Below are 26838 nucleotides of genomic sequence, written 5' to 3'. Positions count from 1 at the left end.
CTTTTTCCTATACTGCACTCAATCAAAACAAAGAATATAGAGAACATTGGTGAAATCTTGGCCCCAGTGAAATCTATGGGAGTTTTGCTATTGCACTACATTGGGCCCATGATATCATGTCTAATCTGGTTTACACCTAAATCAAATAGGAAGCTAAACTTACTTGTGTTTCAACTCCTTTTCACAGAATATGGAAAAGGTGAAAATGAAACTCTCTTCTCTTCAGATATCTTCAATTTACGCTCCCACATTTATTTGCTTATTTTGTAGGTGTGCAGTCATTCTTGTTAGGAGTTTTGGTATGAAACGGGGAATTGCATTACAAGGGAGCATTATGGCTCAGATTTGAGGGAGGGAAAGTTATCAGGGAAGAAAAAAGATTAAGACTAATCTCTAACTCAGTGGTTCCCAACCTTTTCCAGATGGGGACCCATTCTGACAATTCAGGAAGACTTGGTGACCCAGGGCAATTAAAAAAAGTGTGAACGGCTCCTTAAGAGCCACTGGGGAGACACCTGGCGACACTTTTGAAATGTAATGGCGACCCATAGGTTGGGAAACCCTGAGCCAACTTAAAAATATGAAATGTTGTTAAACTATTAAATGGAGAATTTTGTTTTAAAATATTCACAAATTGACCCAGTATGTTCAAATTATTATGAAGAGAACTTGCCATTAGAAAGAGATGGTGTGCTGGAATCCACAGGCATAGTGGATATCTTCAATTTTTCACTACATTCAAGATCCAATTTCTTACATTCAGATATGGAGCTCTGCTTTGGCATCACATAGTAGTACGATGGAGCATATTTTGAAGAGCTGCAACCTTGAAACGAAAAACATTATACAATAAAAGATTGTCTGTTTCTTGACACAGATATTTAGACATGCTTTATTATTCCTGGCATTAAACAAACCTCTTTTCTTGCGAGATTCCTGAATCTCTTCACACAATTGTTCAAAGTCTTCGTCCATTTCTTCTTTGACTATTGCATATGCAGTATCTCTGAGAGTACAGGCTCTATGTCTGATGAGACGATCTGAAAATTAATGGGCAGAGATAAATACTTTCCAGTGATGTTTTTTGCTTTTGTCACACAAAATTTAAGTTAATTTAATCTGAAGCAAATGCTAAATATCAATTTAAATTAGCATCAGATAATTCAGGGCCAAAGTTTAATACAATAAAACTCCAATAGTCCGGCACTCCTGATAGTCCGGCATCAAAATGGCAAGAGCCTAGTGAGTGAGCTTCGGCAAAAAAATGAGTCACAAGGTAACAGCAGCAGCTGAACTGAGCAAAAAGGGTAAAAGAGGCTTAAAAAAAACTAAAACATTACAGTATACTGTATACAGTATGTACAATAAAAAGGGTTAGGAACACTTTATATACAGTATATAATGTATAGTGTGTGTGTGTGTGTGTGTGTGTGTGTGTGTGTGTGTGTGTGTGTGTGTGTGTGTGTGAAAACCATCTTATAGTACCTCCTGATAGTCCGGCATATCTGATAATCCGGCACCACCTAGGTCCCATAGGTTCCGGATTACTGGAAGTCTACTGTACACCAATACTTGCTAAAATGTAGTGAGCAATGTTCCCCAGTGGACATTCAAGTAATTTAATCCACATTATTAAAGATACAGTATTGTTACTTCATTTTTAAAGGTTGTTCACAGTAATGGAATAAAAAGAATTCTTACCTCCCGGGTCTCTATCTGGATTGTACTCTAAAGCATTGCTACAGATTAGATCAATATCTCTCAAATAATCTCTTGCAGTCAGATATTGGTGCAGGTCAATTTTACAGATAACTGTTGAAAGATCCATTGGCTGTTTGATAACTGTGACATAATCAGGTACCTATACATCAAATATAAAAACGTATTCAGAAGTTTTATAACTAAACTTTCTTCAGAGCTGACAAATTAAGGATACACCCTCAGTTAAATGAGTTGCCCCAAACAATGCTGGGTATCTATACTGTTTTCTGCAGAAGTTACTCAGATTTACTATGACGTTTCTTGAAAAATAGTTTTGGTATGTTTATATATAGTTTCCAAGTTCTCCTCCTTGTATTGTAATGACTAAATCTTTTTTTATTTCTAAATAACCTATAGTTGCTGCATCTCAATAAGTTACCATATTTAATCAGACAGATTTTCTTTATCGGAGGTTCAAAATTTTAATTCTTTACTCTCTCTAAGAATATTTCTAAGTTCAATTTTCTTCTGTCAAGAACTGCAAGTGGTTCCCATCATTTCATAAAGTTAACCAGGCCCCCAAAATACTAAACCCATTACTTTCCTTACCCCCAAGGGAAACCAGACATTGTCCTGCCTAGCTCAGCAATGAGATTCTTCTTAGCTTCTCTCAGACTAAGGCTAGAAAAGACCATAATGATAACAGACTGATCTCCTGCACAGAATTTTACCCACCATCCCTGTAATAGACTCAACCTCTGTCTGAATTACTTTCAAGTAAGATTTCAAGTTACTGAGAATTCACCATTTACTTCAGTGAACCATGCCCCACACTGCAGAGGAAGGTGAAATCCCCGGGGATCTCTATCAATCTTACTTGTTGGAAAATTAATTCCTGATCCTGAATTGTGATCATTTAAACTCTGAGAATATGGACAGTACCTACCAGTTAAGCACCTGGGAAATAATACTTTCTAGTAACTGAGAGCCAGTGCTTTTTTTTTTTCTAAGAAAAAAGGTGCCGGTACTCCAGGTTCAAAGTTGTTGGGGGAGGGGGAAAGGTCAGTACGCGGTTGCAGCCCCTTTAAGAGCCACAATGCTGTGCTGGTAGCCGGAAAGAAACCGCCTTGCGTCCCAAGCAGGCTTCTGTCAGGAGATGAGCAGGGCCAGAAAAACAGGTGTCGGAAAGCACAGAGGGGAAATGCTATTCCTCTGCTGTATGCTGGGAAAATAGGTGACGGTATGCCGTACCAAGCAGTACCGTCACAAAAAAAAGCACCGCTTAGAGCCCTCGCCATCAAATGTCCTACCTCTAGCCAGTGGATATATTTGCTATCAGCAATCACACATAGGCCATATGCGACTGTAGGTAAATATCATACTATCCTCTTGTAAGGGGGCACTTGCCGCACTCTGGCAGGGAAGGGGTTAAAGCAGGCTGGAAAGAACATGATTGTCCAGGGCTCTGCACAAGGAAATGCTTAGAAGTCGTCCATGGAAGGTGGCTTGTTGAGGCAGCTCTGGTTATAAGGAGCTGCTCAGCAGAGCGGTGGGCAATTGGGGTCTGACCAAGGAGGGTGCATGATTGGTTTCCAGGAGGAAGTACCTGGGACAGTACAATCATGGGCAGACTCAGAAGAGCAGAGTAAGAGAAACTCCAGCTTGATGCTTGCCAGGCTGCAGACTTTGATACAAGGGGTCAGTAGGGTGTAAGGGTCACAGGGTAAGCGGCAGTAGAGGGGAAGAGTAGGAAGGCAGGAGAAGGATGCCACCAGAGGGCCTGAGAGCCAGGACCCAGAGTAGTGGGCAGGCCTGGGTCCCCCACTACCCACTTATATCACACCCTGTTACCAGAGAGAATGGTTTGCATGATCTGTTGCTTGCCTGAGTGAGGGGCTAGGCTGGCTCTGCAGGTGGCCATAGGAATAGGTGCAAGACTGAGGACTGCTGATACCCCCCGGAAGGGTGGCAGAGAAGCCACAGTGGTGGGCAGTGTCCTGAAGAGGACACCTTGGACCTAGGAGTGATGTAGGTCCAGACCAGAGGGTGAAGAGCGCGACAATGTGAGACACAATGGACAGGAGGGAATGCCATGCTAAGGACAAAGCTAATTCTTGAGTAACTAGCAAGAGGAGCCACAGCGTTGAGTCCTTGACCTCATTTCATATGGTGGAGAACATGCAGTCTGATACAAGAGGAAGTGTGAATAGACTGGACAAACTGTACCTATATTGAGACTGAGAAATTGTGGGTGGAGATTTGAAAGATGGGTGTTTATAGGAGAGCCTGGATGTCTCATTTTGCCAAGTAGCAGAGGAGACTATTCTGGTTGCTGCAGGGGTGGGCACCGGGAACTTACAGGAGACTAGATACCAAGGGTTGGAGGCCTGTGCCTAGACCTAGAAATTGCTACACCTGTGGTTGCACCCAGTTTGAGTTTCACAAAAGCAAGGAAGGATCTTTTTCTGAATGCTAAATGTTTAGATCAACCTTAAATTTACCTCATCTAGATCAACAGGTTTTGTAAATGCTCTGAAACGTTTATCAATGGCAAGTCTGTGTGTAACATTCCTTAAAAAAATCCGCAGTTCACGTAATGTATCCTCCTCTTGTTCCTCAAGTCGTTTCACTTCCTCTGCTGTTAACTGTCGTGGCTCAGGTGGTGGTGCTACTGGAAGGACTTCTAATGCCTGCAAAACTTTAGTCAAACAGATGATTTAAGCCAATTTACAGGGCTAGTTTTTCAATCAGTACATTCTGAAACACTCCAATGTAGGGATGTTAGCTATTAGTTAATTGAATAGTCAACTAATGGCTAGAATTCTTAGCAGTTAGTTGACTATTATACAGTCCCCAGGGGTGGGATGCCAGGCAGGAACCGGTCCACGAGGGGAGCCAGTTTAAAAAACTGGCTGCTTGCCATCCCACACAGCTGCTTCTGATACAGAGGCAGCAGCGTGGGGTGGCAGCAGTCCCTGTCTGTGGGGGTCCAAGTTCCCTGCGGACAGAGGCAGCTAGGGGAGAAAGGGATGGGAGAGGCTACCACAAAGCAGTCTCTACCTGTGATGAGCCCGGGTCTGCTGCTTGCAGAGGCTGCTTTGCAGCAACCCCACTGCCCCTGCACAGCCACTTTGGGGGGCGTGGAGGGAAGAAAATGACACCATGGAGCCAGTGCTGGGGGAACCGGTTAATCAATTAGTCGACTACTCGTTCATAGCCATACTCCAGTGTGTAATTTTAGTAACGTTAGAGCACAGCTGGTAAAATGATGTGTGTAACACATCCTAACCTGCTTTCTTTTTTGATACAGGAGGCTTAGAGGCTTGATTCAGAATTAAATCTTCAAAAAATTTCCTCCTTTCTTCATCGTTAGGTAACTGGACAGTGAAAACTTCTCCAAAATCATCAGCAAATAATTCTTGCACCTACGGGTGGGAGGAAGAAAGGTTAGTTATAAAATTTAAAAAAAAATCCTGTAACATTACAAAAAAGTGCAATTCATGTGCATTTTTATACTAGATAGAAGAACAATCTGAAGAGCACAATACAGAAGCAACAGTGGTAAATAAATTAGAGAAAAAAAAGTGTTACCTAACTTTTGTAACTGTTCTTAGAGATGTGTTGCTCAGGTCTATTCCATTTTAATGCATGTCAGCCATGTGCACAACTGTAGGAATGTTTTTCCCCCTCGGCAGTACTCATGCAGCACTTACGCTTTGAAATGTACAAAAGCGCCAGCGGGAACTGTAATGCAGTGTGAAGCCTGGGGCCAGTGGGGGACTCAAGAGAACACGTCCCCCACTGGCCCCAGGCTCCATGAGGTACTTCTGCTTTGAAACAAGAGCTCAAATGGGGTATCTTGTACATTTCAAAGGTGGAACGCTGCCGAGGCGAGGGAGGAACTTTTAAGCCGGTTCCTCCCTGCGCCCTGTCCTCTTTCCTCCCCTTTGCTGCCTCTATCCGATAGAGCAACTAGTGTGTCAACTATCCAATAAGTTTTTGTTTATCAGATAGTTGATTAGTCGCTTACATCCCTAGCAGAAACTAGCAGACCCTTCATCCTTTCTGCTATAAAGATGAAGAGTTGGGGGAACCTCTGGAATATAGGGATATTAAAATGCGTTTATTTTGGTTTTACACAAGGGGGGAGGGGCATCAGAGGCAGCAGTGGGAGGGGCAGCTGCATGTAACCGTAAAGTTTAATGGTTAACTGGGCTCATCAGTTAACTGTTTTCATGTTTACACTGTCAAATCCCTAATAGAATGATTTTGTTCTGTCTAAATAAAAAACCGAAGTATGTCTCATATCCGAGATACGGAAATCTCGTTTTTTATTATTAGCGTGCAGTTCAGGAAAGAAAACTGGAAGATATTCCGATTTACATGAAATTAGGACATCACCTTTGGTAAAAACGCTGGAAGTGGGCACAGTTTACCATGTCAGCATCTGACACAGCTCTTGGTCACGTTAATCACCAACTTAAGTGGTAGGGCCACTCTAGATGGACGCTTGGCTGTCAGAACGTCCACCACTGGGTCAGACTCCTGACATCTCTATGGCTTGCACACCCAAAAGCAAATTTTGGGCCAACCGTTTCAATAGTTACTGCAGGGCATGAATGTAAAGCACTTTGTACAGGGCTTAAAGCCCTGAGGCCATGGGGAAGCTAATGTGGGGTGGGAAACCCCACTAAGTAACACCATTAGCAACTACAAATATAGCTACACCTAGATAAGATATTCGATTTACAAAAGAACCACTAAGGAAGCACTTGCACTAGCAATTACCAGAATATTCCAATAACTGTCACAGGCGATAAGAAGCAACTGAGGGGGCACAGGGCCAACAGGGATATATATGCAATGCCACAGAGGCACCACTCCAGTGGGTTCCCCTGCTGGCCCAATAGGTACCATGGAGCAGAAAAAATCCTTCTAATAATCATGCATGCGGGGCATGCACACACCTCAATGCAATGGACATGAGCAATCACTGGAAGGCGGCAGTTAGATTTCCTTAAAATTAGCCCTTCATGGACGTGGCCACATATGGAACATTTGTTTAGCTTGGCTCCCACTGAAGACTACTGTATTAAAAGTGCCTCACTGAACTGTCAACTGCACTACACAGACAACTAATTAGGAAATAACTGGGGTTCTGCATTAAGATAATTTTTTTAAAGTTAAGGTTAAAAAAGTTTTAAAATTCATTTTAATTTTTAAATTTCTAACTCCCCCCCCCCCACATCAGCCTTAAATTTCTTGATCTGCAGAAATTCAGATTCTACATAAAGATATTTTTTTCTACTAGAAAGAAAATTCTAAAAGAAATATTTATGCTAAAAGATAAATCAAGGACCTCTTTATCATCTGTGAGATAATCACAAACTGAAAGACACTGGTAAGCAAATGGCCCATACAATATTTGTAATCAACAACTTTAGCTTTTTGAAAATTGTGGTCTGCGCGTGTAAGAGATAATAAAAAAATTGTTAATTGAATGAAAAATTAACACCACAATGTAGTAAGATGAAGGCCTATCATATGTAGCACAGGCCTGGTCTGAGGCCTGGCTAACAATGGACAAAACATAGCTAACAAAGCAAAACTAAGCTGTGAGCAAGAGGCAGGCCCAGCTCATAGAACTTGGCACGAACAGGGCTGAGAATATGAACGACACTAACTGGTATAAGGCACAGGTGTGGCATAATTGGTTCTAGATACCGACTGTAAAACAGTAATTGGTACTGGTCATTAAAAAATACCTTGGAATCCACACTCCGAACATACAGACCCCAGTTCAGGAAAGGCTCTAAAATGCATGATGGAAAGAGATGATCTTCTAATCAAACCATAAGGTACAGGGTGATGGGTGGTATCTAAGCAGCTTTAGAGGGGAGTGGTAATCTGATATCAGAGGGTGGCAACCTGATACCTCAGGCGAAACGTGTAACTTGTTTGTACCTGTATATCAAGTGGTGTCTTGGGTGGACAGTCTTTGAATGATTTAGGGGGCAGAGAGCTACCCACTGATTGAGTCATTACATTGTTACAAATTACATATGCGTAGTAGTTCAGTTAAAGGACACCTTCCGTAACATTTGCCCTACTCATCCACTAGGGAGTGTGTTAAGAGGATCAAGGGAAGGAAGGTCATAACCCAATCCAGAGGTTGCCCAGATGGGGAGAAGACGGATGACAGCCATGGTTGGAGAGGATGCAGCCTAAGCTTGGCATGGCTGCATGTACAGATGCTGTATGACACGTGACCAAGAAGATGTAGACATACCCTTACCGTGATGAGTGGAGACTGTCAATGAGATCTACCAGGGAGCAAGACCTATCTGGGTGGAGCAAAACCCTCGCCCGGGTCAGAGACAGAATACTGCCCTGATAAATTCAAAGTTCTGTACTGGCCCTAATATGTTGACATGTCTGCATGAATGAGCAGGCTGAGCTGATGAGAGGCACCTTGCCACTGATGAGCCAGTTGTTAAGATATGAGTAGATGTGCACTCCCTGATGCCAGAGGAAAGCTGCTCCCACCAACGTACATTTGGTAAACACACATGGGGCAGTAGACAGGCCAAACAGGAGGACTGCAAACTGGTGTCGTGAAGCAGAACAGGACTGTAAGGAGTAAGGATGTTAAATTGCGGTTAACTGACTAGTCAAGGAATCAATGGAATTTCCATCGAGTACTCTTCTAGTCGATAGGTACGTCCGCATTCCTCCTTTGAAAAGTACAAGAGCCCCCAATGGGGTTCTTGTACATGTCAAAGGACAAATGCAGAATTCTGCCTGCAGCCTGGGGCCAGTGGGAAGTCCCACTGACTCTGGGCTGCATGCGGGCTTGCCGGCTTTGAAATGTACAAGAGTCTCCAAAGCAGGGGCTCTTGTGCATTTCAAAGCCATAGTACCCTCATGGAACCCAGGGTCAGCGTTTCAGTGGCATTTCAGTGGAACCCGGGATTAGCTGGGGACTCCCCAGCTGATCCCGGGTTCCGCTAAAATGCTGCACGGAGTCCCCAGCTGACCTCAAGTTCCATGGTGCTGCTCCTTTGAAACACCAATGTGGCATTTCAAAGGGGCAGCCACTGCACAGCGGAGTTGTGGATCATCTGTGCAGCGTTGCCCCTTTGAAACTCCTTCTCGGCATTTCAAAGGGGCAGCACTGTGGAGCCCAGGGTCAGCTGGGGAGTCCCCGGCTGACCCCGCGTTCTGCTCAGTATTTTCCCAGAACACGGGGTTGCGGTTTCAAAGTGGTGACTCAGCTGTGCGGTGCTGCCGCTTTCAAGTACCCCTTCTTCCTCCCCTTTGCTGCCTCTAACAGAGGCAGTGGGGGGGGGAGGAGGAGGGGGAGGAGAAAATCGACTAGTCAACTAGTCCTTAACATCCTTAATAAAGGCGCCACAACACCCCAGCTGGGCATGTGATGGGAAGTACATACTACCCTATGTAGTGCAGTATATGTGCACCACTCCAGGGGGTGTCAAAGCTGGCCCCTACAGGTACTCCTGTAGGAAACTCCTTCAGCACCAGTGCACATGGTGGCAACACACAGCTATGTTAAATGGACATGAGTAAGAACACCAAGAATACTATTTTTTTAAAATTAAATTTACCGTTACCAAGGCTATTAACATCTGCTTTTTACTACGTTTGCCCAAAAGATCACAATATTGACAGGTTCATAAACCACCCAAACTAAATTAATATCAAATTTCAACAGAAGAAATGAGAATATTAAATGCACTGACAAACAGTACCTCTTCTGGAAGAGCTGAATGATGTAAATCGGATGTTGCAAGCAGTAGAACTGGAGCAAATGATGGAATATCCTGTAATAATGTCGTAAATGTAGCTTTCAAAGTGAATCCAACAGTTTCCCACCATAAGTGAACATGTGGAATATATAATATACTTGGTGCTGTTCTTTTGGCTTCACGGATCAACTAGTAAAAAAATATTTGGGAAACACATGAATAAGTCACTGACAAATAATTAAAGATCAATTAGTCACTCCTATTTCACAGCAAACATACTAAACAACTGGGAAAGACTCAGAGGGGTAGCTGTGTTAATCTGTATCTGCAACTGGGAAAAGAACAATTCTTAATACAGAGGCAAGCTTTCTTCTTGAATTAGCTATGAAACAAACACAATTATAAATTATTTGTATTTTATTGTATATTTATTAGTTTGTGTTTCATTACAATTAATGTCTCACCTAGAGTAGAAAAAAATCCCCCAGGACTGAAGCCTAGTTGAATATTACTGATAGTTTGTTAAACTGCTATCAATGGGCAGCCCATGGATTCCAATATGGTCATAGGATTTAACTATTCCCAAGGGAGGTAAAATTATAAAAAAAAAAATTGCATTGACATGTGTCATGGAATTTTAAAACTAAACACTTTGCTTTGGGATTTTAATTACTTTCCTGTTGTGCACAGTTTAGTAGTATAGGCAGCAAGAAAGTGGTATGGGGGAAGAATTAATTTTCATTGGATAAGGATAATCACTGTGAGCCTGACAACATGGATTCTAATGAAAAATCAACACGTATTTTGGAAAACTGTCTTCTATCTTCCTTCTGGAAAGATGGGTCAAACTGGGAGCAAGAAAAGATTAATCATTTTAAGATGAGAACATGTGTGTCCGATATCAGACAGGGAGGCAGGATGGTTGACCCAATGGTTAGAGTGCTAACTTGGACCTATGTTCAATTAACCTGCTCTGCAACAAAATATCCTATGTGACCTTAGGTAGGTAACTTAGTCTCTTTAGGTCTCAAGTCCCCATCTGTGAAATGGAGATAGCGCTTTCCTTCATCACCACAGAGAGCGCTTTCCTTCATCACAGAGAGAGATTAAATACCACATTGAAGATTACAAAACACTCAGATATTACTGTGATAGGGCCACATAAGTACCTAAATAAAGAAAAACTTACTGATCTGTGATCATCTGCTCCCAAGCCTTGTGGAAATGGAAAATGTGGTCCCCAAAGAGAGAGATGAGCTAAAGGGCACAACTGTAAATTCATAGAAGGAAGGAAGGAGGATTTGAATCCTTGACCAGCCCATCAAAACTGCTTTTTTACATTACCCTGGGTGTTTGTGGAAGGCAGCTGGGCAGCCCTCCTGCTCTGAAACCAATATCTTTTTCTGGGAGGACTCCAGGATTCTACGGTATCCCAAAAACTGGGCAGGGCATGACCTCTAGGTAATCCTAACTTCTAAAATATACCTTGCATACATGGGTGTACGTGCCCAAGAAATGTAGAGTGATACCTGAGTCCTTACATGGTCTCCAGGTGTAGGAAAAAGTCATTCATGATCTCTAGGAAAAGCTTATAACCATTAACAGAAAGTCCTCTACAGTGTTTTGAACCTCTTTGGGAAAGCCCAGAATTGGAGTCATGACACCATATACATAACTACCACCATGGAGAGGGATCTGGCATGTGTGTATTCAGTAGCTAGAGCTGCTTAGAGAATATTTCTGGTGAAGAGCTGACCCTCTGCAACTACAGACAGGAACTGCTTCCTGTACTACCTATTCACAAGGCTCTGTGGCATTAAAGGCCACGAGCTTTTTGTAATTAGTGAAGTCAAACTGTCCATAACCGGCTGGTAGTTTGTAATCCAGAACTGCAGTATCATGGATGAGGAGTAAGACAACATTTAAAGATACCCAGCCACTTTTGGTCTTTGTCTTAGGAAACAGATCTCAAAGTACTGCCTACCCCATTCATTCACTGCATCCACCATAGGGAGTTAGGTGAAGGATTGGAAAATAAGAGGTCAGAATCCTTAAGGGGCGCATAGTACTTTTTATCCAGCCTTCTGCCTGTTGGGGAAATAGTGGCAGGCATTTGCCATACTGTTTTAGCCAGATCCAGGAGAGCCTTAAGAATAGAAAGTGCCACTCTGGAGGGTGTTCCCAACTGTAAAACATCAAACAGCTTTTGCCAATCTTGATATCCTCCAGATGGATTGGGAGGGTGTCTGCTACCCTTCTAATGTAAACCCTGAAACTGTGTCCATGGAAGGTGGTAGAAGCATAAATCACCTCATCCAGTAACAAAGCTTCAGGATGACATACACTAGCCTTGTGCTCTTCAAACACTTTCTCTTGTCATGCATGGATAGGGAAGGATGTGAAACCATGGTCTCCCTGAAGGACTGTATGGGTAGCATGTTAAACTGCTGTCACTAAGCAATTCATGGGTCCCAATATGGCCATTGTAGAGGTCCATTAGGAAATAGGATCGCATACAAGACTTGTTCCTCCAACCTTGCTGACCAGTGAGATCTTCCCCGTGTGAAGGTGGATTCCCAAAGTAGTGTGTAGGAGAACCCTCTCACTGAAATAGAGGCTATTGGGAGTCCTCTACCTCCACATCCTCCCATATGACATCAGCCAATCAAGGATGGAGGAGAGTCTTGCACTACAGATGTAAATAGCATGTTAAACTTAACCATGTAACTGATTCAAGTTCTATTGTTTAAATGTTTAATCTTGGAAGTAGGTGTGCTACAACATTCCCATGTTTTATGTGAGGCTCCATTCTGTTATAAAAATTTCTTCATTGCAGAAAACTAAAAAAGAAAAATAATCCATCTTAGCTGGCTGATCATTACCCAAAGAAAGGAACCGTTTTACAAACTGAGATTAAAAGTTTAGTGTGTATATATATATTTTTATTCAGGGCTCAACAATCTCAACCCGGAAGAGCCGGGTTCGGGCGAGCTGCGCATTCGCAGATCGCTGGACAGAGAAGCTGGTGAGCCCTGTATAAATATATACACATACTATACATATATATAGAAGCCCAATGTCTGTGACTAACGCTGTAGCGTTAAGTCTTGCCTCTGGGGGGCGCTGTTGCCTCTTGCCCTGGAGCTCGGCTGACTTCTGCACCGCTCAGCCAGGCTGCCACGGGGGAGCAAGCAGCCGTTTGGGCTCTCCCGCCTCCTGACTCTCTCCCCCCGTCTCTTTCTCTTCTTCCCCTCCTGCCTCTCACTCAGGGGACCACGGAGCCCAAATGGCTGTTTGGGCTCCGTGCTCCCCGTGCGGGGGCAAGCAGTGCAAAGGTCAGCGGCGGCAGGGGAAAGGGGGGGCAGGGCGGTGACATGACGTACACGGCCAGGTGGCGGGGCCCAGCTGTGTACGTAACCGCCCCGCCCCCATTTCCCTCCCGCCGTGGCGCTCGGCTGACTTCTGTGCCGCTCAGCTGGGCTGTCGTGGTGGAGCCCAAACGGCCACTTATGTTGCTTGCCCCCGCACGGGGAGCGCAAAGCCCAAACAGCTGTTTGGGCTCCACAGTCCCCCGAGTGAGAGGCAGGAGGGGAAGAAGAGAAAGAGACAGAGAGGAAAGAGGCAGGGGAGAGCTGAGAGAGAGAGAGAGAGGGAGGGAGGGAGGAGAAACCCGAAAATCCCATTTCATGACAGGCTATTGGCTAGTAGAAACAGACATGCTCACATAATGTCAGAATACATCAATTAAAACTGAAACAAGCCAGAGTTTTGCTAGACTCACTTGAATAAATGTTGCTTCAAAACAACTCTGGAAAACATCATTTATTATTCCTATCAGATTAAAAAAAAATACCTGTGCACATGTTTCTTCTGGTGATGTGGTACTGATTCCAAACAAAATGGAAAGATCCAACGTGTAAACTGTGAACTTTTCCAAAGCATGTATTACTGCTGGTGCCAGATGAGAGCCCTGTCCAAATCCGGGCTCTCCAACTATCAAGAGCCGTGGTCTATAAGATGTTGGCTGATGATAAGCACTTCTAAAACATGGACAGGAAATCTTAAATAGTTAACAAAACAAAATACCAAGAAATAAAAAGAGGTTACCCACCTTTAGCAGTAACTGACATTCTTCAAGATGAGCATCCCTGTGGGTGCTCCACAGCAGGTGTCAGTGCGTCCCAGAACCGCAGACCAGATTCTTCAAAGCAGTGCCTTGGTGGGAACGGAGACTACGCATGTGCGGTGAAGCAGATCATGCAGGCACCATGATAATGTATGTGCAGCCCTCCTGCCCCTCCCCCCCCCCCCCGTTCTTTCTCTACCTGGAAACCTGACAAAAAAGGTCTCCAAAGTAGAGAGGAGGAAGGAAGGGCAGTGGAGCACCCACAAGGATACTCATCTTGAAGAATGTCAGTTACTGCTGAAGGGGAGTAACCTTCTCCTCTTCTTCAAGAGAAGTCCCTGTAGGTGCTCCACAGCAGGTGATTGCAAAGCAATATGTCCTATGGAGGTAGGGACTTTGGATCTGGTAAGTACGCCATAGACAATACGGCTTTGGCCACTCTGTAAGAGAGAGGTCCCTGCAAAAGTGTGTAATATTTGGCAAACATTTGATCAAAGGTCCATGTGGCCGCAGCATATACATCCTCAATGGGGACCATGCAAATGTAGGCAACTGATGTGACCACTGCTCTGGTGGAAAGGGCACGTATCAAGGTAGATGGTGACAATTGGTTATGGTGGTAACCTGAGAGGATATCTGCTGTCCTTTACTGTGTTCTGCTATATAAACAAACAGGCTGGACAAAGCTCTGAAAGGCCTTGTTCTATGGAGGTAAAAGGAAAGTGCCCTGAATACATCAAGGGTATGCATTTGTGCCTTGAAAGTATTGGCATGAGGTTTGGGAAAGAATACAGGTAGGTGAATAGTCTGATGTGAAAGGATGAATGCTTCACCTTGGGGTGGATGGACAGAGAAACTTTATCTTTGAAGAAAGTAGTATATGGGGGATCTGCATTATGGCAGCTCTCTCGCCTATTCACCGGACTGATGTTATAGCCACTAGGAATTCAGTTTTTAGTGACAAGTGGAAGAATGAACATGTAGCCATTGGTTCAAATGGCAGTTTTGTAAGGGTGTGTAGCACCAAATGCAAATCCCAGGGTTGATGTGGAGGGCTCACATCAGAGTATAGCGCTTCTAGGCCTTTCATGAATCATTTCACCATTGGATATGCAAATATTGTAGTACCAATTTTTGTATGGAATGTCGTAATAGCTGCCAAGTGTATTTTAATGTAGCTGACAGAGAGATGCGACTGTTTAAGGTGCAATAAGCAGTCCAATATCACAGGTAATGGGGCTTTTTCCGGAGAGATGTTGTGGGGAGGTGCCCAGTGAACAAATCACGACCATTTGTAACAATATGTCTTTCGAGTTGAAGGAGCCCTACTGTGTAGACAAATGTTTTGTACCTGAGTCGAACACTGCAGCTCTATCCCGGAGAGCCATCTAAGTACCACGCTTTCAAGTGCAGTGTGAGAAACTGTGGTTGCTGAGTCTGGAGCCCAGGTTGAAGTAAGAGTTTTGGCTTGTGTGGGAATGGGACTGGGGAGAGACACAGCTATTCTGTTCAGGAAGGGAAACGAAGCCTGCAGCCCCATGCTGGCTCCGACAAGAATTATCCTCACCTTGTACCTTCCTTATCTTGAGAATTGTCTTGTTGAAAAGGGGAATGGGAGGCAAGGCATATAGTAGGTGGTGGTTCCACTTGAGAATGAAGGCATTTCCAAAGGAACCCATGTCATTGCCAGCCCTGGAACAGTACTGGAGACACTTTTTGTCTGCCTTTGTGGCTAAAAGGTCTATCAGAGGGTATCCCCACTGGTTCAAGATTATTGCAAGAATTCTGTGATCTGCCTGCCACCCATGTTCCTGAGGAAGGGTTCTAACTTAGAGCATCAGCTGTGGTATTTAAGGCACTAAGAAAGTGACGTAAGCTTATGGCAATAGCATGAGTGAGGCACCAGCTCCCCAGGGCAACAGCCTCCATACATAAGACATGAGAATGGGCACCACCTTGCGTGTTTATATAAAACATGCTGGCGATGTTGTTGGTATGTATTGACGTATTTTCCAGATATTGCCAGTTAAAAAAAAAGTGTTGGCAGGCAAGCCGTACAGCTCTGAGCTCGACAGCGTTTATGTGGAGAGCCCATTCTATCGGTGTCCACAGACCCTGAGTTGTGCACCCTTTCATATGCGCGCCCCATCCCGTGAGGGGGATGCTGCAGCTTGTGGTCCTGTCTTTGTTGCTGGTACGTGTATGCTGGATGTCTTGGTCTAAGGTAAGGTTGATAGCTATACTGCCTCCTTCTAGTTACAGGTGTATGGACCAAGAGATCGTAATAGTGCCCTGGAATCCTTCATGGAGTGAAGGACCTCATTGGTTTTAGCCAAAAACAAGTTCTTGCCCCCGAACAGAGAATATTCCACAGTTGACTAGATCTCATGGGGGAACGCCAAAGAGCTGAACCAGGAGGCTCGTCTCATGACAACTGCGGTTGCTGTCGATCTGGTGAACATATACTCAGCACCAAGAGCAGCTTGTAGAGCTGTCTGTGATATGGCATGGCCTCCATAATGATAACCTTGAATTGCTGTTTCTTGGCCTCCGGTATATCTTCAATAAAGGTATTGAATTTTGAGTAGTCAAAATCATATTTGCTGAGCAGTGCTGCATAATTAGCAACTCTGAATTGCAAGGTGGATGATGTGTAAACTTTCCTGCTGAACAAATCCAACTGCTTGCAGTCTTTATCATCCTGAGTGGAGCAGGGCTAGTGCTGCTTATTCCTCTAATGGGTCACCTCCACCACCAGAGAATTTGGACCCCCTTGAGGGAACGTAGTATTTCCTATACACGCTCTTACAAGTGGTGGTGGGGAGACAGTGGCAGGATCCATAATGGCTGGATTTATAGGCAAAGCATTCTTGGCCAATGCAGTAGCCTGGAGGATATTGGTAAACTCATGCTATATCTCCAGCATCTCCTCCATAGCAATATTAAGATCAGTCGTCACCCCCTTGATAAGATCCTGAAAGGATGTGAAGTTGTCAGCTGCAGTGGGAGGTGGTGGCATGACTGCCTCATCAGATAAAGAGGATGAGTGTGTCCCCAGGGACTTATCTGGGCCCAACTCATGAGAATGTGGATCCGCTGTCTTCTGCTACATCCTCCGATTGTGGTGGAGAGGGAACAGACTGAGCTTCCTTCTTTTTTGTGTGTTTCTTTCTATAGTGCAGGGGTGGCAAACCTCTGGCCCGTGGACTGAATCTGGCCTGCCAAATAATTTAATCTTGCCCGTGGAATGGGGAGGGGGGTCCAGCAGCCATGAAATGCTGCTGGGAGTCACAGGGGCCGCTTTATTTCTTCCAGCCTCCTTTGCAGCATGGGTGGACACTTCCAGTTCCTCTCCTGTATGCAGGAGACCTGGCTGGAGGGGAAGCTCCATGTGCTGGCATTTCTGTGCTTGCTGTCCCCCATTCCTCTCCGCACCACGCAGCTGTGAAGAGGCTGGAATAGTTAAGTAGGCATGTAGGGACTGGGAAGGAAAGGGGAGAAAGAAATCCATATCTGGAGTGGGAAGGAAAGGAAACCCCTGAGTCCTCCTTCCCTGTATGGAGGAGGCCACAGCGGGGCCAGCTTCCCCCCCCCCCCGATAACTTCCCTGCATATGGTGGCCACACACTGCCAGCAGTGCCCCCTTCACAGCTAAAGAGGATATTGGGGGAAGGGAGGAATGCCTTTAGGGAGGAAGGGGTGTCCACAGGTGGTCAAGCCCCAGAACCCCTTCCCAGCATGGGGAGCTAAAAAAAGGGAGGAAGGGATGGTCACAGCTGCCCAAGGAAAAGCAAACTCAGCCATCACACTAAAATTCTAAATACAAAAACAAACAAACAAAAAAACATACCACACCCACACCACATCAAGGGGTGTTGTGTGTGTGTGTGTTTTTTTTTTTTACTTCTTACTTGTGTACAGCCCCCAGTTGATATCTCTGTGGGTTAGTGGCCCCAACCCAAAAAAGGTTCCCCACTCCGCTATAGTCATATTTCCATGGACTCCAACGTTGCCAGTGGGAGGTATAAGGGACAGGTGGTGGTGGCAGCATCATCCCTTGGTGTGGACCCTGGGAGGAATGCCTGTGCTGATGGGGCTGCCTGAAGCTACGATGGGTCGAAAGCACAGGTATCTCGGTAACCAGGTGACAATTGGGGTGCAAATGTTACTTCCCCATTGTCGTCATCATCCCTACATAAGTATAGGCAGTGAGACATGTTTTGGTGTCACTGAAGCTGGTAACATGTCAGTACTGTGAAAGGGGAATTAAATGTAAACGAAAACCTGAGGTCTCTCTAGTGCCTCAGTGGACAATGCCATGATGGGTGGCGCTGTGATCGGTACTGGTGCAGACGTGGAGACAGTTGGTAGCGATTTGAGTTGCAGTGCTGAGGTAATCGCGACACTGTTGGGTGGTGCTATGGTACTGTATCAATGGGCATCAGTGCCAACTTGTCTGTACTCTGGTTACTCAGAGCTGCAGTGGGCCCTGAGGTACAGGAGGCAGGCACAGTAAGACCTGTAGCCTTGGTGCAGGCTCTATGCGTCCCACGCTTGGAGAGAGCCTGATCAGCGCTGGAAATGCCCAGGGCATCAGAAGTACTGAGGCATGGTGCCCTTTCAGCCCTCAGTGCAAATCTTCCGGTTGTGTGCCATTTGTGCAATTGAGCCTTGCGAGGCATGTTTCTTTGGGGATTTTTTTCCCTTTTCAGGTCTTGGTTTGTCAGGGTGTTCCATGCCTGGATCAGAGGATGGATGTTACTCCTTTTCCATCATGAGCATTTTAAGGCAAAGGTCCTGGTCTCTGTGCGTTCATGCTGTAAGCTTAGCACAGTGCTAGCAGTCCTGCTGGACACGGAACTCGCCGAGATACATAATGCATTCTGAATGTCCGTCGGAGATGGGAATGGCGTCATTACAGGCTGATCAGCATTTAAAGCCCAGAGACCCCCGGCACTGTTCACTGTGGTGAACAGCAACAACAACAACGAGAGAAGAACGTGGAGTAACCTCCCCCCCCTTTTTTTAAGGAAGACTAACTTGGATAAGGTATGATAAGCAGAGAAGAAATAACCAAAATTTAAGTACTCATCTACAGGATTTGATAAAGAGTGAAAAACACTGCCGAGCTCAGTCTTAAGGCATGGATGCTAAAAGGAACCGATGGGGAAGAAGAGACACATATGCAACTGCACTGTGTCCACGCAACCTGCTCACTGTGCATGTGCAGCCCCACTAAGTACTGCTGTGAAGAATACAGTCTGCGGTGCTGGAATGCACCAACACCTATAGTGGAGCACTCCCTGGGACAGATCTTAAACAATTCCATCAATGCATGAATGCACAGGCATCGAGTCTCTCTATTCTATTGTAATTTTAAAAAAATAAATAAATGTGTGCTGTCAACAAGGCTTATGTAAGAAAATAAGATACATCAGCTATACTAGAAAAAACAGTAAAGCTTCAGTAGTCTAGGTCAGTGTTTCTTAAACTTTGAGACCACAGAACATGAAACAATAATGTTTATGTGGAAAACCTATGAAAATTTTCTTAAATTTTGTTGTTGTCAGACAAAAAACACACAAAGAAAAGGTTGCGGCATACCTGCAAGTTGTTCATGGAACACTAGTGTTCCATGGAACATAGTTTAAGAAACACTGGTTTAGGTTATGGATTACAGAAAATACATATACTTACATTACTTCAGTGACATTATCGGATTAAATTATCATATAGATTATTGATTCAGATACTATTGTATATTTAAGGGATATTAAAAAGTGGGTAATTGGATAACCGTGTAAGCATTGAAATTTTCAGTGATTACAAGGTTATATGTACCTAGAGCACGGGGTGGTAGCCAGCTCCCCAGGAGCCAGTGCATGCTGGGAGCCAGCTTTCAAGCTGGCTCCTGGCATATACCAGCTTCCACCTGCCAGCCCTTCCCAAAGAATTGGCTGCTGCCCTGTGCTGCTGCCTCTATAAACAGAGGCAGCAGTGTGGGGTGGGAGCCTGTGTGTAACCAGTAAGTCCAGGCTTATCTAGTTAACCGAGTAAGCAGTCATCCTATTACATTGCAACAAAATTTGTAGAAAATGTGGCATTTAAGATGCCCACAAAAAGGTTATGATTTGATGAATTGTTGTATGAATGTATCATTTTTGTATTTAAAATTATGAGTAGTTGCTCTAAATCTATATTTCAAATGTTTGCTTTTATGGCAATGAAGAGAAGGCAGTCAATCATCACATCTTGGAGGGATTATTCGCATTGAGTTATCCATCAAAAAGACATGTTAGTCACAACAGATCATGGGAGACACCCATATACACTAAATGGACTTTCCTGTGGACATTTCATCTGACGTATAGGTAATGTCCGCTGCTATGACTAAGCAAAATTATGCATGGACACGTAAGTTGCCCATGTGATTCCAAACTCCCATCTTTTTCCTGTAATTTTCCCCTAGCTGCACTGAAGGCTTTGTTTGAACCAATGGGTTTCCTTCCACGTGGCTGAAGTTATAAAAGGCCTTGGAAATACTTGCATTTTGTCCCTCTCCTGCTCCAGCCTCTTTCCTGCTCAAACCTCTAATGGCCTTATCAAAGTTGTATATTGTTCAGTCTTTCCACATTGCTGATTGTTTTACATTAATGACCAAACTAAGTTGTTTAGTTTTTAATTGTTTTGTGCACACATCTTACTTAGAATGCACATGAGCAATCACTTGAAGAAAAACTACCCTATACATAATCTTAGAGATTTGTGCATCTGTCAGATTCCATCTGTCTATGAATCTGTTTTTTCAAGAATTCCTCCTAAACGGTAAGAACTACCACTACCAAACTGGGTATGCAGCTTCCTCATCTCTTAATATAAAGAATGATCAGGTTTTGATTGTACTAGGCCAACCAGAAGGTCCTGGAATGGGACTATTTTCCATAACATGGAAAAGGAGGGCACCAAGAAGAGGGAAATTTTTTTTTTTAAATGAATAATCTATCAATGTGACTGAGGGTATGTCTACACTGCCACCCTAGTTCGAACCAGGGTGGCTAATGTAGGCATTCGAAGTTGCAAATGAAGCCCGGGATTTAAATATCCCGGGCTTCATTTGCATCTTGCCGGGCGCCGCCATTTTTAAATCCCCCTTAGTGCGGACTCCGTGCCCGCGGCTACACGCGGCACAGAGTAGGTAGTTTGAATTAGGCTCTCTAATTCGAACTACCGTTATGGTACCGGTAATTCGAATTAGAGAGCCTAATTCGAACAACCTACTCCGTGCCGCGTGTAGCCGCGGTCACGGAGTCCGCACTAAGGGAGATTTAAAAATGGCGGTGCCCGGCAAGATGCAAATGAAGCCCGGGATATTTAAATCCCGGGCTTCATTTGCAACTTCGAATGCCTACATTAGTCACCCTAGTTCGAACTAGGGTGGCAGTGCAGACATACCCTGAGACACAGGCTAAACTACATACTTTAGATCTCAGTCCTGTAACGTGCTCTAGGGGATGGGTGGGATGAATCTATAAATCTGTGCCCAAGCCTGTGAATCTCCTTGAAGGATCAGAACCCTTTCCTTTAACTGCACAGTACCTGATCGGAACTGGCACATGACATTATCTGCTTGTTTCTTTATTTCTGGAAAAGACTGATGCAAGAAAGCAAAACACTTCGCCCACACAAACAAAAATAAAAGCCCAGAACAATCTCCCAGCAGCCTAAAACAGCCTGAATGACAAAAGACAAGTACCTATTAAAATTAAGGATATTTCCTTTCTGCTTATTAGGCGTTTTCTGGGAAAGTCGATTTTCAAACACTGAAGGTGCTTCCTCATCACTGAACATTAAGTCACTTTCTAAAATATGACTTGCAACATCTGAAAAACAAAAAAGTTTGTTAACTATCCCAGAATTTTGCATCACTCACTCACTTGCAAAGAAAATATTCTATTTAAAATTCAGCATGCTAGTCTGTGGTTTGTTTAATCCAAAGACAATAATTTTAAAACACTTTATATAAATAAACATTAGCCTGGGAGCACGTGTGATTCTGTGGGCAAGAAAAACTGGTTACTTACCTTCGTAACAGTTGTCCTTCGAGATGTGTTGCTCATGTCCATTCCACTTAGGCGTGTGTGCGCGCACATCACGTGCGCAGATTGTCAGAGAGTTTTCCCTTAGTGGTACCCATCGGGCCAGCAGAGGAGCCCATACAGAATGGCGTATAAATACCCCTACTGGCTCCCCACCCCCTTCAGTTCCTTCTTGCTGGAATCCTCCGACTCAGGGGAGGCAGGTGGGATATGGAATGGACATGAGCAACATATTTTGAAGAACAACAATTACAAAGGTAAGTAACCGTTTTTTCTTCATGTACTTGCTTACGTCCAGTCCACTGAGATGACTCCAATGCCAAACCCAAGGAGGTGGGGTCAGAGCCTACAAAGACACGGACTTAATACAGCCCTGCCCGCTGCTGCGTCCTCCCTGGAGTACTGCGCTATGGCATAGCAATTTGCAGAAGTGTGCACTGATGACCAGGTGGCTGCCCTGCAGATCTCTATGATGGGCACCTGAGCTACAAAGGCAGTAGAATCCTGGTCAAATGGGCCGTGGATAGGCGAGGCTGGAACCTGCACCAGCTTATAGCATGCTTTGATACAGGAAGCAATCCAGGACAAAATATGTTGGGCTGACACTGGCAGGCCCTTCGTGCTGCCAGCTATTAACACAAATATCGGGCGGGGGGACGGGACAGAGACACGACTTATGAAAGGGTTTGGTCCTTTCCAAATAAAAGACTATGGCTCACCTAACATCTAAGGTGTGTAAAGCCTGCTTTTACCCCAGAACTGAGGTGTTTTGGGTAAAAGACCCGTAGGAAAAAAATGTCCCCAGAGGTGGAAGTGGGACATCACCTTAGGCAGCAACGTGGGGTGAGGGTGAAGCAACTCTTTTCTGCAGAACTGAAGTTTGTTATGCAGGGTGCACAAGTTTGACTTGTGCATACACACCTGGCTGTTTTCATGCTTAGAAACAATGGATTTTTTGCCCTGAGAAATTTTATAATCCAATTTATAATTGTATTTACTTTTTGCACTGTAAGTGGCAATCCCACACAAAGCTTTTATGCCTCTTAAGAATAAATATTCACACAGCTATATAGTATCTGCATTTTTTGTTATATTCAGTTTGGGAATTTAATGTAGTAAAATATCACTCCTTGGGTTTTAGTGGTCACTCTGCTATGTGATAATGGGTGGGGAAGGCAGTATTCACTGCCCTCCCAGCTCCTCATCCTCATCCTTTAGTTGGTGGAAATTTTGAGTGTCATGGGAAATTAGTTGAGTTGGATCTTATTTGAAAGCCCTTTCTCCTGTGAACATTATAGTACTAAATATGACAAGCTTAAAACAACTATGTAGATATACATTAGAAATGTTAATGTACAATTTAAAAGTTTAAAAATTAACACAGGAATGCACTGACTACAATAAAAAACCCTTAATCTTTGATAATCTTATGCAAGTTAGCCCTTGATGTTCAGTATTGAAAAGAGGAGGTTATTCATCGAGAGGAGTGTCCCTGTGGGTGCTCCACATTAGGTCAGTGCGCCACTGCCGAGCCACAGAGCGGAGGTTTTGTAGCAATGTTCCTGGGGCTGCATATGTACAAACCAGTAGCCATGTGCTATTAGACTGCAGACATCCTGCATGCACAAGCCGCCCCCCCCTTTCCCTCCTCAACCCCAAAACAATGGCTTGAGAAAGCCAGGATCCCGAAGTAGAGAGGAGGATGGGAATGTTGTGGAGTACCCCTGGGGACACTCATCTCGAAGAACGTCAGTTACTACTGAGGTAAGTAACCTCCTCAGAGAGAGAGAGAGAGAGAGAGAGAGAGAGAGAGATGTCCCTGTGCGTGTGCCACATTAGGCGACTACAAAGCAATTTCCCTTTAGGGAAATAGATACTTCGGATCTGGTAGAAAAGCGGTGGAAAGAACCACCTTAGCTAGCTTCAGGTCAGAAAGACATCCCTGCATAAGTGCATAATGGTTTGCAAATGTGTGGTCAGAGGACTACGTGGCAGCTGTGTAAATGTCTCTTCTGGGTACTTTATGGAGGAATGCTACTGAGGTAGCCATGGCTCTGGTTGAGTGTTCCCTTATGCTCTCTGGAGGCAGCATGTCTGACTGTGCACAGCAATCTGAGATCCAATGGGAGAGTCTCTGTGATGAGACAGCCTGGTCCTTATTGCAGTTTGCTACTGAAACAAATAAATAGCCTGGGAGATGCTCGGAACAGTCATGTTCGCGGCAGGTAAAAAACAGAACGCTCTGCACAAGTCAAGAGTATGCATTTTCATCTCGAAAGTTGGCATGTGGTTTGGGGAAGAAGGTGGGAAGGTGTATTGTCTGGTTGATGTGAAAGGATGAATGTACTTTGGGGAGGAATTTGGGAGGTTTACATAAAGTGACCTTGTCTTTAAAAAAGGTGGCATATGGGGGATCTGCCATTAGGGCTGTGATCTCCCCAACCCGTCTGGCGGAGATAGTAGCTATGAGGAAAACAGTTTTCATAGACAAGTATAATAATGAGGTGGTCGCCATTGGTTCGAAAGGCAGCATAAGCAGAGCATTCAATACTAAATGCAAGTCTCCCCGTTGCATTGGTGGAATGATATCTGGATAAAGTGCCTGCAGGCCCTTTAAGAACCTCTTGGGGAGTGGATGAGCAAATACGGACAAGTCATCTATCTTACAGTAGAATGTCGTAGTAACCGCAAGGTGAATTTTAATGGAGCTTATTGTGAGGACCACTTGTTTAAGGTGCAGAAGACAGTCCAGGATGGTAGGTAAGGAGGATGTTGAAGGAACCAGCTGGTGACGAGCACACCACATTGAGTATCCATTTCTGAAGGTAATTCTTGCAGGTGCTCTGCACCCTAATGTGCAGAAGGACCATTTGTTCTTGCTGTGAGCAGGTCAACTCTAGGTCTGAGAACCATCCAGGAGCCACGCCTTCAGGAGGTTCAGATGGCCGTCGTGGGAGCCCGGGTGAAGGAGGAGATCCCTCACGCAAAGTATGTGAATCAGTGGGGTGCAGGACATTGCCACTAGGAAGGGAAATCATGGCTGGAGTGGACATGTTGGTGCTATAAGTATGAGATGAGCCCTGTCCCTCCCTCTCGTGAACTACTCTGTACAATAGGGGTATAGGAGGAAATGTGTAGAACAGGTGAGATATCCATGCAAAGAGGAAGTCATCTCCCATTGATCCCTTGCCTATTCCCGCCCTGGAACAGAATAGGGGGCACTGGCTGTTGGACTGATTGGCAAAAAGGACTATGGTAGGGTGACCCCACAGGCAGAAGATGTCCGCGAATATGTGTGGGTTCATTTGCCACTCGTGTTCAACCGGGAGGGCTCTGCTGAGTGCATCTACTGTTCTATTCAGGATGCCAGGAAGATGCACTGCAATGATAATTGTGTTGTATTTCAGGCATCAGTTCAAAAGCGCTATGGCCTCTGTGCAAAGTACTTGAGATCAGGCTCCGCCATGACGATTTATGTAAAACAATGCTGTGACGTTGTCTATATATAGTCCGACGAGCCTGTTGGCAATGAATGGGAGGAATGAGATGCATGCATTCCTGACTACCCACAGTTGTAAGACGTTTATGTAAAAGTTCTTGTCGGTGCTGGACCACAAGCCCTGGCAGTTATGATGTTGTAAGTGGGCGCCCCATCCTGTACGAGAATCATCTGTCTTCCTCGAGATGGATGGTTCTGGGGGATGGAAGGGGACTCTGGAACCAAGATTCCATGGGCTCAGCCACCAGCGTAAGGATTCCTTTGCTATTTCTGGAAGGGCGGATGGACATTGGTTTTGTACACCTGTCCCAGCCAGCTCTGTAAACATCTCATATGCAGATGCGTATTGCTGACTACAATGTTGTATGCTGCCATGTGCCCCACCAGCCAAAGGCATTTGAGTGCGGTTTTGGGGGGGCTGGATCGTAAGGTATTTACCAAGGCCATAATTTTTTAGAAATGGTCTGTAGGCAGTGATGCGGTGGCCGCTGTCAAATTGAGGCATGATCCTATAAACTGTATGTTTTGTGTAGGAGAGAGCATCAATTTGGTTTCATTCACCTGAAGGCCCAGGTGCCAGAATAAGTGTCTTGTGACCGACAGAGAATGGCAGGAATCGACGTGTGAACACGACTTGGAGGCAGTCGTCTAGGTAAGGAAATATAATAGCTCGATTTCCTCAGGTATGCTGTGACAACCACCAGCGCCTTTGAGAACACCCTCAAGACCACAGAGAGTTCGAATGGAAGCACTTTGTATTGGTAGTATTGAGAACCTACAATGAAACTAAGAAAACGCCTGTGAGTAGGGTGAATGGCAATGTGAACGTATGCATCTTGCAAGTCGAGGGACGAGAACCAATCATCCTGTTTCAATGCCAGTAATATAGTAGCAAGCGTTACTATTTTGAATTTTGTTTTTTAATGAATTTATTGAGGGCTTAAAGGTCTAGAATGGGCCTCTAGCCTCAGACTTTTTTTTCCCCCAGTCAAGTAGTAATAGGAGTAGAACCCCTTGTCCCTAAACTGTGTGGGAACTGGTTCAATCACCCCTATGTGTAAGAGGTGCTCGACTTCTTGTTGAGGAAGAATCTCGTGAGAGCGGTCCCTGAAAAGGGACAGGGAAGGGGAGTTGAAAGAGGGTATGGACACAAAGGGAATAAGGTAGCCTTTTTCAGTTATCTGCAGGAGCCATCTATCAGAGGTTATACATTGCCAGTTGTTGAAGAAGGTCAATAATTGATGCTGGAAGAGATTTGCTTGTGTTGATGGCATTGGAATAGGAGAGAGGCTCTCCAGACCCTTGACCTGATGATCAAGTTTGCTTGCTGCGACTGTTGAGAATTGGTAGAGGAAGGGCATCATCATTGGTTTCTGCCTCTCCCTTTGTTCTGTTGCTGCTGGTCTTGTCTATTGTAGTGTTGTATATATGGGGGGGTATCAAGGTCTCAGGTAGGGCTGATACCTATATTGCCTTCTTTAGGTTCTTGACTGTGGATCACTAAAGAGTCACTCTGGAATCTTTCATGGAGTGGAGAATTTCGTTGGTGTTAGCTGCAAACAATTTCTGGCTGTTGAAAGGCAGATCTTCTACTGTAGATTTAATCTCCCTGGGGAACGGAGCTAAACCATGATGCCCGCCTCATTAGTA

General features: G+C 44.6%; 1 protein-coding gene across 4 annotated transcripts in view; it reads right to left on the bottom strand.

Annotated features, from left to right (window-relative positions):
• The window catches only part of ATAD2 (ATPase family AAA domain containing 2), an 88165-nt gene that overhangs the window by 29258 nt on the left and 32069 nt on the right, over positions 1–26838 (bottom strand). For all 4 annotated transcript variants that reach the window (XM_025178690.3, XM_075920165.2, XM_075920164.2 and 1 more), the window contains exons 17-24: positions 21347–21473; positions 13321–13507; positions 9471–9656; positions 4991–5126; positions 4203–4399; positions 1702–1861; positions 918–1040; positions 674–826 (exon numbers count right to left, since the gene is read on the bottom strand). In XM_025178690.3, the coding sequence (XP_025034475.2) occupies positions 674–826; positions 918–1040; positions 1702–1861; positions 4203–4399; positions 4991–5126; positions 9471–9656; positions 13321–13507; positions 21347–21473 (1269 nt within the window). The remainder of the gene's footprint in view (positions 1–673; positions 827–917; positions 1041–1701; positions 1862–4202; positions 4400–4990; positions 5127–9470; positions 9657–13320; positions 13508–21346; positions 21474–26838) is intronic.

Source organism: Pelodiscus sinensis, chromosome 2 (genome assembly GCF_052426305.1).
Source record: "Pelodiscus sinensis isolate ZL-2025 chromosome 2, ASM5242630v1, whole genome shotgun sequence".
Classification (NCBI taxonomy): domain Eukaryota; kingdom Metazoa; phylum Chordata; order Testudines; family Trionychidae; genus Pelodiscus; species Pelodiscus sinensis.
Note: the sequence above shows the minus strand (reverse complement) of the source record. Positions and strands in the feature narration are given on the sequence as shown.